Raw genomic sequence first — 14248 nt, forward strand, 5'->3', positions numbered from 1 at the left:
ATTTAGCTCAAACCACAGTACAGTTTCACTGAGCCACTAGCACGACTGCAGGGTTTTTGTTTTTACCTTTAGAGATGGGAACTTCTAAAATGTATTTTGGTGAGGCATCGTTTCTTAATGTGCCACATTTTATTCCATTAAACCATTAAACCAAACATGTAAAAACAACTGTATTGACCTGATTAACTGCAAAAGATAGGTGTTGCTGGTCATTTACACTGTCTAGTGGTCATTGAGGGGTAGTCCTCTCCAGGGACATTGGGAGGTCTCCAAATCAGAGTGTAAACTCTACCAATGTATCTTGGAGGTTTTTTTTGTGTGTTTTTAAAACGTATTTTTTTATGTAAAGCATTGTTACAGTGTGTCGTGCAGCGCTCTAATAAATAAACTTGACCAAAGAAGTTTCTGCCAAGCTGATTTGATTTTTTTTCCCCCTTCAAAATTAGAACCAAATCATTCCTTTTAGTAAATAGTTTGGTTACACAAAAGCAAAAGACAAAGGGACAAATAGTTTTCTTAGTTAAAAGTTATACAAATGACGAAATCATATTTTTCCTTGCTGGTAGATTTACTTTTATATTTCATGTGGATAACAGCTGTCAGACGTCAGAAAAAGGCAATCAAAGATAATCAACCTCAACTGTGGTACATATGAGTTATACTTTTGTCATACTAGTCATCATTTCCTGGAAGGAGTCATTTTTCTCCACAGCTCAGTTGTAAGTCTAACAAGTGTAGTAGATCTTGACAAAACCCTCATGCAGCATGTTGCATTTGTACAGTTGGTTAACGGCTCCTGCAACCACTTGGGTGGCACATAATAATCCCAGTAGTTCACACCTGCCTCATGGATCACATTGTGCTTAATTCCAGTCCTGCACAAGCATGAAGCTGCTGTTGGGATCAGGGAATAGGAAGGTCTGTCTCCAGTAGGGGTCTCTCTGGCCAATAATGGCATTGGTCATATGGCTGGTAGTGCCAACTGTGATATAGGTTTAGACTGGTGAGATTACATTTATATTCTATTATATTATATTACATTACAATGTGAATTAAACTGGAACAATGCTACTTGAACCAACTACAGAGGGATCAATGCACATGAAACAGCACTAACACCAGGGGTTGATCTGTGGTATACAGGTTATGTACATTCTGAACTGACTCAAACTCAGTTCCTTCCTTTGTACAATTACAATGTGTTTTCTGAGCCACTTACTCACCTTTCATTTATTTACCTTAATCAACATACTTTCGTCATGTGTGTTGGACTGGATTCCAGTATTATCAACACATCTGTGATGGTACATAAACAAAGACACCTGATTACATGGTGCCAACGAGGAAGAGTATAATAAAACTCATAGCTTCTTATTTACTGCCAAAGCTCACTCACTTTTTGTGTGCAGGTGTAATTTGATACAGGTGTAATATGTAATAAGAAACCTGGACACAATAAAGGAAATAAAGAAAGGTTGTTGGGTTTTTTTTCTTAGATCAACAATATATGATGTTCGAAATAGTAAGTTATATTGACTCACTGTTTATTAATACCTAACTTAAAATACATGAGAAAATTTTGTATGAGAACCTTCTTGCTATATCCTGAGCACAGCTGGCTGTAACTTTTTAAGATAAGTGTATGAACAAATATGTGAGGCTAGGTGTGAAAAAGTGTGACGCTTCATCTTTTGTAATGTGTTTGGTTCGATCATGATAACATTAACATAAATATTATTTTATATTATTATAAAATGTTTTCTAGAGTACTGGAGTAATGATAAAAGTGAGAATAAAAGAAAAATAAGCTGCAATTTCATGTTTAATATTCCAGTTGCTTTGGAAATAAATTTCTTTTTTATAATCATTCTTTATGTATTAGAAGCATCAGATGAATGAATGCTGTGTTTTAAAATGCACTGGGCTTTGTTTTCACTTCTGATGCTGTAAAAATTCCCAATCTGGTTCTCAGATTACCCAATGATTTTATTTACTGTGTTTTTATATTTAACGCTAACACTCTCATTACTGGGATTCAGTGATGTAATAAGTAAATTTTCAACTTTACTTGAGTGCTTCCATTTTATGCTCCTTCTCCTTCTGCTTTACTATGTTTCAGAGGCTACTTTACAGATTAATAATTAACATGTAAAACATATAATCATCTTATAAAATATGTAAAATATTTTGAATCAGCTGTTTTAACTCAACCAGCTAAAACATTCCATCCCACCAGCTGGGATGTTTCTGTGTATCCGAGAAGTTCAAAATCAAAACCTTATTTATTTTGGCAGAAATGGGAGAAGCTTCATTGGAACTTTCTGTGTTGTGAAAGTTCAAGGAAATTAGATTTTCTTAAAGGAAGAAAAGCATGAATGCTTTCATCTCAGTGTCAGGGCTGTAAACAACTTACAGTCACTGTAACTTAAATTTAACGTCCCAAGTCACTTTTCAAATGTTAATAGAAAATGTCTTCATGTCTTTTTAATAATTTGGACAAAATGTTTCATGCAAAGTTACCTACTGCTGTTATCACTGAGCAATATGCAGAAAATAACAAAACAATGAAATTAAAAAAAATGCATAAAACTGATATTTGCAGTGTATTACTTTGAACTGTATTATCTGATTACTCCATTACTGCATCAACATGATTTGTCATTAATTAATTAATATGGGATTTATTTGGTGTACATTCAGTTAAAGTCAGTCAGGAAGAAAGTTAATGCTTGGACACTTTAGTCCTGTTAGTTCAGTTTAGGCAGATTCATGATAGAACCACTCATTAACTGGCAAATTGTTAGTTGGAACTAAGGAGGGAAATCTGTTCACACTGAAACATTTCTTGTGGTTTTGGAAATGACTCAGGCTGTTGTCCTGCACAATGATAAATAATCTCAAAAATGAACCAGCACCATTACTGGGTGCATTTCATGACAGTATGACCAGAGACCCCAGAAAACCCCCAGAAATATTTGATTATTTCTACGATATACTTGCGTATAAAACACAACATAAGTCCAGACAGAAAAAGACAGACTACAATATTCTTCATGAAGTGTTTGGAATTTAAGGTTAAAACATTGCCTGTAACATTTGTAATCATATAACTCATGTACTCAGAAGCAAAGGCTCAGACAGTATACAGTATGATGCAGACAGATCTGTTTTTGTGTTACAGATGCAGCAGAGCAGCAGCATGTTGATGAAGCTGTGAATGAGTTAACAAAACTAAAGAAGCAAACAATCACATTATTCGCCAACTGTTTTCTAGCGTCATCCACAGACTAAACAAGCTTGACTGTAACCCTAAACTTCAACCACTACAGCACCATCCTGTGGTAAGAAAATACTATTACAGTGTAAAGAAAATGGCAGCACACACAGTGGCATAACACAATAATAATAGCACCATCCTGTGGTTAGAAAATGTAACTACATTAGCAGTTGCAATAACTTCAGTGATGGAAAACAGAGATTTTACATGTTCTTCCAAATAGCGTGTTTCTGAGTTCATTCTATAAGAATGTCAACAGTCCTCAGACATCTGTTCTTACTACCGTGACACATTTTTGAATATAAGGCATGTATGAATGGATTTTTTGAATGTGCATCCTTCTGTTCTGTCGTCTAGTTAAGAAGAAAATCTAGATTTTTGTTGTACAAAATGATGTTTAATTTCTTCTCTTTTCTCTGTTTTCTGCTTTGTCCTTGCGGAACACCGTCTATCTATGACACAGAGATAAACTCACACGCACGGACTTACATACTCACACTAACACACAGCACTATTAGATAATCTGAGCTACATCAACCTGACTGCATCAAGAGATTAAGATTAAAGGGGATTAAGATTTGTGAGTCAACGTCATACAGATATCACAATGTGAACCTTAATCACAGCATACAGTGATGCAGCAGCCAGGGGTTATGCTGGTGCACATCACGTACTGTCTCTGAGGTCAGTGGATTTTCATCAACAAAGTGCTTTTTTTTCTGATCATATTTTTATTTGATTTTTTTTTTATTGAAAGAGAATTAAGCACATAAAGACCAGTTCCTTAAAAATATTTCATTTCTCTCCCAAAGTATTACCATTTTCACCCCATACACCTTCTGACAGAACACATATTGACATCTAATCCACCCTCTAAACATGTCTCTCTTGGTATAAACATCATGTCACAAATATATTAAACAAGGACAAATATAAAGTAGGGACTTGAATGAAATGACAAAATCAAGTGTTTTGCTGTGTGTATATATACTGTACAAACAGTGGACTGTGTTCCTAAACAGGACCTTGGAAACAGTTGTCAAAAAAAACTTCACTCAAGGTCCACTGACTTCTACTACTTACTTACTCATAGGTCTGTGCAATATATCAATATTATATTGATATCGTGATATGAGACTTGATATCGTCTTAGATTTAGGATATTGGAATATCGTGATATGACATGTTGTCTTTTCCTGGTTTTAAAGGCTGATTTACAGTAAATTGATGTAATTTTCTTACCAGACTGTTCTAGCTGTTCTATTATTTGCATTTACTCACCTAGTCATTATATCCACATTACTGATGATTATTTATCAAAAATCTCATTATGTAAATATTTAGCACCAATAGTCATCCCTACAATATTGTTGCAATATTGATATTGAGGTATTGGGTATTGTGATATTTGACTTTGTCCATATCGCCCAGCCCTTGCTTGTTCTGCCACTTTAACACATGGCCTTCATCAGAACATTAAGTTCCTTAGTGGTTATGGAACCATAGATGCTCAAACTCTTTCAGGACTTCTTGTCCATGTTGCTCAAAAACAACTATTACGCCCAATAAGAGGTTTTTCTTCTTGTTACCTCACTTGGATGTTTTGAGTTTCACTGTACAATTTGACAGTCAAAGGTTGTTTTCACATTTATCTGGTGAAAGTGAGAAGTTTCTCTGTGTTCACCTCAAATTTGAGATTAAGGTCCATAGTTACATGTGTGATTTTTTGACATCACAACTAGTTTGGAGCCAGTTGTGGTCCAATATTCAACTTTTACAAGTGTGATGTGGAAACTTCAGTGCACAAACACTGAGAATCAACTTTACACTGAAGTAGGAGACATCTCGTATCCAGCAGTTAAACTTTTGAAATTAATAATATTTTCATATTAATAGATTCTGAATTTTTAATGAAGGAGGAGCATGAGATATAAGTTTAAGGATGATAACAAGGTCATTGAACTTTTTGGGTGAAAAATCATGTCAGACACAAAGTATTATCCAAAGCAGAGTATTTTCATATACTGTAAAACATGTCTGGAAGGGATCTTTAAAGTAATGGAATCCTGTGCAGACTGCAGCTGCTGATGAAGACTGTGTGATACAGGTTGAAAGCTCCAGAACAATTGAGTTGAATGCTTTGTGTTTTTCATGATTCTCCCTCAGAAAATGATGAGTTTATTTAGCCTTAAAAACACAATAATATAACCATATTCCTGGAGGACAACACTAAATTATACAGTGTTTTGATATTTCTATAATAGTCCTATGTATGTTCATGTGACAATTTATATTAAAGATCCTTTAATATGTTTTAGGACACATACAGTATATAATTTACTCCACAAATAATAATTTGTGTCAAATTTGCTTTTGCCACAGAAAAGTTCAGTTACAGTTAAAATCTTAAAATGACATCTACTCCCTCTCCCTCATTGGAGACTTAATATTTCACATCACACTTGTGTAAATCTAATACTGGAACAATGGCTAGCCAAACTAGCTGTGATGTCTCATCTCACATCCAAGGTGAGCACAGAGAAACTTTCTGATTATTCTCCAGTGAAGCTCAAACATCCAACAATAAGCAAAACACATTTTTGAATGGGGAGTGACGCTAACATTTCCACATTCACAGGTTTAGAGTGTGATGTTTAACTCTGACTTCGACCATGTGGTATTAGCTGATATTTTTTCCACAGTTGTTGCAGTCAATCACATAATTGAAATGAAACTTTGCTGTAGTTAAACAAAAAAAAAAAAAAAAAAAAGGGTGGGGGCGAGAGAGAGACATAGAGGAGGGGAGGGGGAGGGAGAAGCGGAACCCGGATGCTGATGCTGACCGTATCGGACGAAGAGAAGGAAGCAGGAGAGGAGGAGTGTGAGGGGTGTGGGGGGAAGAGAAAGAGAAGCGGGGATGTTATCTACAGGCAGCGGAGTGGAGGAGACCATCCCGTGAATGATGGGCAGCCCTGTGGATGCGGGCAACTTCTGAAACCCTGAAAGATTATCTTCTCGTTGATTTTTGTTGATTTTTGTTTTGTCATTTGTGCGGCAGGCAGCAGCCGGCTGAGGGAGGAGATGCGGTGATATCATGAGCATAGCCGGCCAGGGAGAGAGAAAGAGAGACAGAGAGGCAGAGAGGGAGGGAGGGAGGGAGGGAGGAAGAGGGAGCACGGGGAGGAGAGGCGGGGAGTCGGCTGCCACCAGGCCAGCTGAGGATGCTTGTTGTTTCTAGAAACAGGATTAATCACCGGGTTGAGCGCTGATCCTCCTCCGGTGCACCGAGCGCACCTCGCTCCGCTGCAGCCGTCCTGACCGTGGGCGCGTTTTGCCTGTCTGGCCCGGTCTGCCCGCGGCTGTTTGCCTCTTTGATGCTCTCCCCCTTCTTCCTCTATTTCCTGATGCAGGGCCGGGGAGGGGGTGAGCCAAAGTGTGCACCGGATATTGGAAAACCCATTCTTCTTGCTGATGCTGTTGTGATAATAGATTATTATCTGGACAACGCCGCATCTGCACAGAAAGGCAGATCCTGACCAAACGAGGCCGGACTTGAGAAGGAAAGGGAATATGAACGAGCTTGGAAGGGTTATGAAATTGTTTTTTGGACGTTAGGAGGGGAGGAGGGGGGTCCCTGATATCGATCAGAGAATGGATTCAATCAGGGCATTCTGACTTGGGATATTTGAGACTCTGCACTTACAGAAATCAATCTGTGGCAAATGTAGCCTTCCTGTCCAGGTCTGAATGAGATTTTTCTGTTCTGCTCCACTTTGGGCCAGCTGCATAAGCTAAAAAAAAGGATCAATCAGCTTTAAACTACTGTTATTTATAGCAAGGGGTGGGTTTCATTTGACTGGCGGCGATTATTCGCATCATTCTGGACATCTCCCATCACTTGGCACCGGTCAAACCTCACACGTCCTCTCCACGTTTTCTACCTTCCCTCTGAATGATGCTGCTTTCTCTGCTGTAGTAAAAGAGACACAACCCGATAGTGGAAAAAGATTTCTAGGCCTTACAGAGTGGGATTCGGGCCGGTTCTCACTCCCTGCACGCAGGTTTAGGTTGCTGCCTGACCGCATGACAAATAAGTGCATGGGAGTAGCCTGCAGGGCCCGGCTTTAGATCACGATCAGTCCTCTCCTCTACATCGCCGTACAACCGCCTGTGATGTGCGTTACGGCATTTCGCACCGAGCAGGACCGATCTTGATCTGCCTTATATCAGGAATATAATTTCATCACTTGAAAGATGAGCAGCAAGGAGCTGACGCTGGGCCAGTCCAGCCAGTATGTGGGGCCTTACCGGCTGGAGAAGACCCTCGGGAAGGGACAGACAGGTAGGAACCTCCTAAATTACCTGGAGTCGTGTAGCGAGGCAAATAGGACGTCTGCAAGGTGCATCACCTGATTCCAGGGTGTTGCTCGCTCATTCAAAATCACTTTGACATTCTTATGATATTCAGAGCTCACGGTTTAATCTGTGTTCTTCCTGTAAATCTTCTTATCTTCCATTTTTATTTGCCTTCAATCTTCTTAAAGGGTCTCCTTAAATTCATCACAGGATGTGCAGGTTTATTCTGAGTATTTGGTAGAAGATATCAGAGCAGGCCTCTTAACACATTTTCCAATCTGTCTTTTTGGGAGCTTTGATCAGTGTTTGTGACAATGTCAGTAAAACTTTTTGAATAATTTATGACATTATGACACTTATGACACTTCCTTTCTGTTTTCACGCTACATGATGATTTATGACATCCAAACAATGTCTTCCCCTCTCTGTCTGTCTGTTTCTCAGGACTGGTGAAGCTGGGTGTCCACTGTATAACCGGGCAGAAGGTGGCCATAAAGATTGTCAACAGAGAGAAACTCTCAGAATCAGTCCTAATGAAGGTACAAAACTTACCTCATCTGTCGACCAAACTGCCACTGTGGTGGCTACAGAGCTCAAGCTTGCACTCTCCGACCTGCAGAAACAGCATTAGAAATAAAGTCTTTATTTTTGCCAAGAAAAGCCCGACTGTGTGTTGTAAGTTGAGGCTGCCGAGTGTGTGGGCACTGCTTCTGTATACTGAACAATAGACATGATTTCATTCTGCTAATTAAGCCCTCCGATGAAAGCTACTGCAGCTGAAATACCCTGAACTGAAAAGAGAATTTAAATAGCTTTTTCATGTTGGTGCTGTGGCTGATTACTTGCAGCTTTGTGCAGTCTGTCTTTAATACAGCATGTTGCAGAGGGAAAACTTAAGGCATAAGGAATGGCATCATATGTGTTACACAAAAATATCTCAGTATGTTAATAACACTGATTGTGCCTACAGTCTTTGAAATGGTCAGGTCTGGTCTGGCATCTCAAACAGCATACATTTGTTCCTATTGTGTTTTCATGATTGCTTTTGACTTTTAAAATGTAGGGCTTTCTGTCTTTGCCCAGATGACAGACATGTGACAAACGTAAGAACAATAAACATCTTTTGCACCAAAGACAATAAGCCACCACTCGCCCCCTGCACATGCCACTGGTCCCCATGTTCTCAGGTTTATATTGCTTTGGAAAGTTGCCCATTATCTACTCTCTGTGCTGAATGTCGGTAACCGCATTGAGGGGCCTCTTTCTGTTAGCTTAAGCTGGGAAGGCAAGCTAATGCACATTCAACTACAATGAACTGAAGTAGCTCCATGACACAGAGGCACAGTTTAAAAAGAAATATTATAGTTTCTGTGCAGTTTCTGCCCACTTTTTGTCTTCTCATATGTTTCTCGCTTATAGCAGTACGATGCCTCACTTTTCTGTCAAATAAAACAGAGTCCCATTTTCTGTGAGTCTATTTCCTGCTACCTAGCAAATATAAGCCTTGTATTCACTCTACTTTTAGCTCTGTTTTGGTCTCCACTAAACTCTTTAGGGAAATATCTGGCTGTTTTGCTCCTAAATGCTCCACATATGTTCAACAGCTAGTTGCTAGTTTTGTCCATCTATTATTTGGAGCTGGATAAGTAGTGTACAGTTGGTTTATCAGATCATTTTTGCTAAACAGCTGCCTTTTTCCTCTGGAGGCGAAGCTGATGAGAGCAGTGAGACTGAATCAAAACAGTAAAGAGCCAGAACAGTGAGCTAAATGATGCTAACACGCTCAGTAGAGCGGAGGGAAATCTCAGAATTGGTGATAATTCTCTGTAGGTTCATCACATGGAGTGACACCATTCACATTACACATAGTCATTTGGTTCATTGTTCATATAGAAATATTGTTTAGTGCAGCTTTAAGTCTTGTTTGTTACATGAGTTTTAATTCAGCTAGCTAACTAACTAGCTTACTGTACAGGCCATGACCTGCCCTGAATCTTTTAGCTACAAGAAAAATTGACAGTGACAGCATTGGATGTTATTCATAATTTATAACAACCTTCCATCTTTTTTTTATATTCATTTTAAAACGCACTTTGTCATCGTAATTTCCTACTTGTTTACTAAATGCCTATTCTGCCCCCGTCTGTCTACAACTATTACTTATGTTGTCCTAATTTTAGCAACGATTTCTCACCTTGAAATGAACACTTGCATATAGTCTCCCTCTGCTCCTCACTGTCCCTGTCTTTATACATGCTTCCTCTCTTTCTCTATCCCTCACATCATATTTATCTTCTATTTCCTTCTGACATCTCAATCCCCATCATTTTTAACCTCCCTCCTCTTCTCTTCTCTCTCCCTTTCTGTTAACCTTTCTCCACATCTCTTCCTCCATCTCTCTGCCTCTCTCTCTGTCCATCCAGGTGGAGAGAGAAATAGCTATTCTTAAACTAATAGAGCACCCTCACGTTCTGAAGCTGCATGATGTCTATGAGAATAACAAATACCTGTGAGTATCTCTTCATCTTTCGCCTTTCCGCTGACTTTTTTTAATCTTCCCTCTCTGCCTCTGGATCTCTGCCAGAGCAGAAACAACCTTGAATCTGAAAGGGAAAAAAGAGGTTCTGTAAGACAAAACAGAGATAAATAACCATATGACATTGAAGATATGTCACGTACATCTTAGTGTGTATGAGTTTGCATGTATGGAAGAAGTATCTGTGATTTTCTGTATTTTGATGGCCGTTATTTTTAAACACATTTCAGTTTCCGGGGATCCTTACGTGTCTTCACCTGTTTTCATTATTCTGATCTCTCTGCCTTCTGTCTCTCAGGTACCTGGTGTTAGAGCATGTGTCTGGTGGAGAGTTATTCGACTACCTGGTGAAGAAGGGCCGGCTGACTCCCAAAGAGGCCCGGAAGTTCTTCAGACAAATTATCTCCGCCCTCGACTTCTGCCACAATCACTCTATATGGTCTGTGAGAAGCTATAGGAAACTTTTATATCTTGAAATCATTCTCTACTTGTATATGTTGATTTCGATTAATTTCTTTTCTTAGCTTTTCTGTTAGTCTGGTTGAATTATCACATTGGTGGATACCAATGTTCTGCATACTGAGTAGCAAAGAGCTTAGTGAACCACTCAAAGACTTTGAAGCAGGTTTAATCAGTGGTGGAAGTATTCAGCTCCTTAAAGTCTCCTTTTTTTTTTCTTCTTCCTTCAGTTGAATGTTTTAGCCTCACTGTGCAGAATGATGTACAGTATGTGCAGAGTTTGACACTCAAAGACTGTTGTAACATCCATCTGGTGAGAGTGTAAAGTTAGTCTGTGCTCACCGTTAAATCTGAGTTTAAGGTGTGATTTTAGCGTGACTAGTTTTGAGCCAATTGTGATCCAGTATGAAACTTACACAAGTGTGATGTGGAAACTTGAAGCCTCCAATGCACAAACACTGAGAATGGACTTTACAGTGAAGTAGGAGACTTCTTGTGTTCAAAAGTTAAACTTCTGAAATGAAAAATATTTACAGAAAAATATTCATAGAATTGGATTTTTCAATGAGGGTGGAGGACTAGATGTCATTATAATGGATTTTTAAAGAGGTCACTGAACTTTGTTGTGGAAAAACCATATTAGACAGAAATGATTAGTCAAAGCAGAGTATCTTTAAGTAAAAGTACCAAAACAACTATGTAAAAATACTGCATTATAAGGAAATGTATTCAAAATCCTACTGAAGTAGAAGTATTACCAGCAAATTGTACTTCATGTATCAAAAGTAAAAGTTGTAGACTTTTAATAGTAATGTATCAATGCGTATGTAGCATTTTATTCACTTAGTTAGCATGTTTAGTCCAGTGGCTTCATTTATCATAAGATAAAGGAGGTGGGGTGGGGGGTCATGAGATGATTAATGGGACGATGAAGAAGAAAAAACAAAGTTCTGCTACGCAAATTTGTATTCATGTTTTTGTCTTTTCTGCAATCCTTTCTTTTTTGTAAGGTATTGGATTTGTCCCCAAATGTAGCCTATGACAGACCACACACACTCACACACACACACACACACACACAGCTGTTTTCTATTCAACATCACTATGCTTTAATTAACAGAAGTTCTCCCATTCACTTTGTTTATATGCTATGTGTACCAAGCTTTAGCTGCTGTTTATGGTCTAGAAAAAAGACTTTGATTTAGAATATGTGTGTGTATGTTCAGTCACAGAGACCTGAAGCCAGAGAATCTTCTCCTGGATGAGAAGAATAACATCAGGATAGCAGACTTTGGCATGGCTTCTCTACAAGTCGGGGATAGCCTGCTGGAAACCAGTTGTGGGTGAGTACAGGGTTCAATAGCTTAGCGTCGCATGTTCTTACGGGCTAAAATTGTTTTTGTGTATATGCAACTCTTTGTTAATGCCCTTTGGTCAGGTAACTGTTTAGAGATTATCTTTAATTATCTTATTACCTTTTAATTGAACTGTATTGTAAAGACTCTATAAAGATGATATGTAACTTCCTAAAATGTTAGTCATGCATCTATCTAGTGATTTGTGATTTTAGTATTTAAAAGACTTGAGGACTTAACCTTTAGTGATACATACAAAACCACCAGGAACATCCTCTCAAAGCTCTATTGTGCTTCTTTTTACATAATGGCTGTTTTCATAACAAATGGCTGTTTTCATTAAAAGCATTTTTTTAAACCATCTGCCCGTCAGGCGGGACGTGGATTTAGCAGATAAAATTAGTAAGGGATTGTAGCTTTCACCTGGATTCACCTATTCAATCTATTCCATGGAAAAGAGCAGGTGTTCTCAGCTTTTATATACTCAGGCAGGAGTATTTTTTTCCATGAGTCAGCACTCACACACATTAACTCAGTGCCTCCTTTATCTCTGTGTATGTTTGTTTGTATCTGGTTGAATCTTTTAATAATTCTCCTTTCTTTTTAGATCCCCTCATTATGCTTGCCCAGAGGTCATAAGGGTAAGTTGCTTGCCTCTCAGTGTGTGTGTATGTGTGTGTGTGATTGTGCATGTCTGATGCTACCGTGTCATTGTGTTTCAGGGAGAGAAGTATGATGGTCGCAGGGCAGATGTTTGGAGTTGTGGAGTCATCCTCTTTGCTCTTCTTGTGGTAAGAAGATCCTTTCTGCTTCTCACTGATCTCCTCTAAACTTCATCCTTCCTTTTATTCTTTTCTCTTTTATTTCTTTTTTCTTTCAGTGTTTAGCCACTCATCTTTCCTCCCTGCCCTTTGATGTACATTATTAATTTCACGTAGAGCATTATTCACTTTGAACCTCGCACACAGTATTCTCTCAAGTTAGTCCGTCAACTTATCAGCATTAAATCTTAAATCTGTGAAGTGTTTGACCACTAGTGATGCCATGGAGCAATGTTGTGATGAGTGGGTTACTGTTTTGTTTGTATTTCGTGCTCTACTGCACTCGACATGGATGACATGATACATGACTGCTGACTGTTTCACGTTTTTCCATTAATGGACAGTTGGAGGTGGTAGCATGCCAGAAAACATAAAAAAAATGTAGCAATCTGCCCTCAAAAGGCCGGGAACAGTGTAACTGCTAGCTAGCAAACATGAAAAAATTTTAAAAATCAAAAACATATTTGTCAGGCCTCAAGGAAACATGCATTGTGTTTTGATGAAAAACACTAAATTGTTTGGTTGTTTACAAGTAAACACCACAGGGTACCTTTAACTACATTCACTGGAGGGGGTTACATAGTTCTGTTTACATAAATGAGTGATAAAATGACAAAACTACCTGCACTCTTTCAACTCTTTGTGTCTCTTTTTGATCCTCTTATGCCAACCAACTCTGTTTTATCTCTTTACCTCTGTTTTTTAAAAATAGTTTTCTATTTTTTTCCATCTTCCCAGGGTGCCTTGCCCTTTGACCATGACAACCTGCGGCAGCTTCTCGAGAAAGTGAAGAGTGGGGTATTCCACATGCCACACTTTATACCTCCTGACTGCCAAGCATTGCTCAAAGGAATGATAGAAGTCAACCCTGACAAGAGACTCACGGTGAGGAGGGAGGGACCATGGGAATTATGGTGGGAGAGGAAAAAAGTCACCTTAAAAACAATAGCTAATGATGGCTTTGAATTTCTGGGTCCATCATTTTTTAGGTGTTACAGCTTTTTCCTGTGATTACCTGGCCAGTTATAGTATATTTTTTAATTTGAAACCTGAAAATTTAAAGGTTACCCAACCAAAACCTACTGTAGAGCAAGAGTTGTTTGTGGATGTATGTTTTTGCACCATCATTGGACACCAATAGTAGAACTCTATCGTAGAAGCTGATGACATACACATTTCTACAACTGCAGTAGTGTCAATACATTGCAGTGCACTGACGAGATATGGCTTTTTGAGTCTGTGATCAAAAAAAAAAAAAATCAGTCAAAATCAATGTCTGCTTATGTTGACTGTATTGTTTCAGCATTACTTGACTAAGCAAGTGAAAAAAAATCTACTCAAACATAATTGAAGGTTTATTTCTTTCAGTGCACATCTCACAGAGGACCCTGAAGCACAGTCAGCATCTACAATGGTGGCTATGATGAACATAACTAACTGTTCT

General features: G+C 38.5%; 1 protein-coding gene across 3 annotated transcripts in view; it reads left to right on the top strand.

Annotated features, from left to right (window-relative positions):
* Positions 1-6472: 6472 nt before the first annotated feature.
* brsk1b (BR serine/threonine kinase 1b) overlaps positions 6473-14248 on the top strand; it is a 28004-nt gene continuing 20228 nt past the window's right edge. For all 3 annotated transcript variants that reach the window (XM_044332103.1, XM_044332104.1, XM_044332105.1), the window contains exons 1-8: positions 6473-7619; positions 8078-8172; positions 10057-10142; positions 10468-10608; positions 11855-11971; positions 12591-12624; positions 12706-12774; positions 13543-13689. In XM_044332103.1, the coding sequence (XP_044188038.1) occupies positions 7532-7619; positions 8078-8172; positions 10057-10142; positions 10468-10608; positions 11855-11971; positions 12591-12624; positions 12706-12774; positions 13543-13689 (777 nt within the window). In that variant the 5' untranslated portion in view covers positions 6473-7531. The remainder of the gene's footprint in view (positions 7620-8077; positions 8173-10056; positions 10143-10467; positions 10609-11854; positions 11972-12590; positions 12625-12705; positions 12775-13542; positions 13690-14248) is intronic.

This window comes from Thunnus albacares, chromosome 17 (assembly GCF_914725855.1).
Source record: "Thunnus albacares chromosome 17, fThuAlb1.1, whole genome shotgun sequence".
Taxonomy (NCBI): Eukaryota; Metazoa; Chordata; class Actinopteri; order Scombriformes; family Scombridae; genus Thunnus; species Thunnus albacares.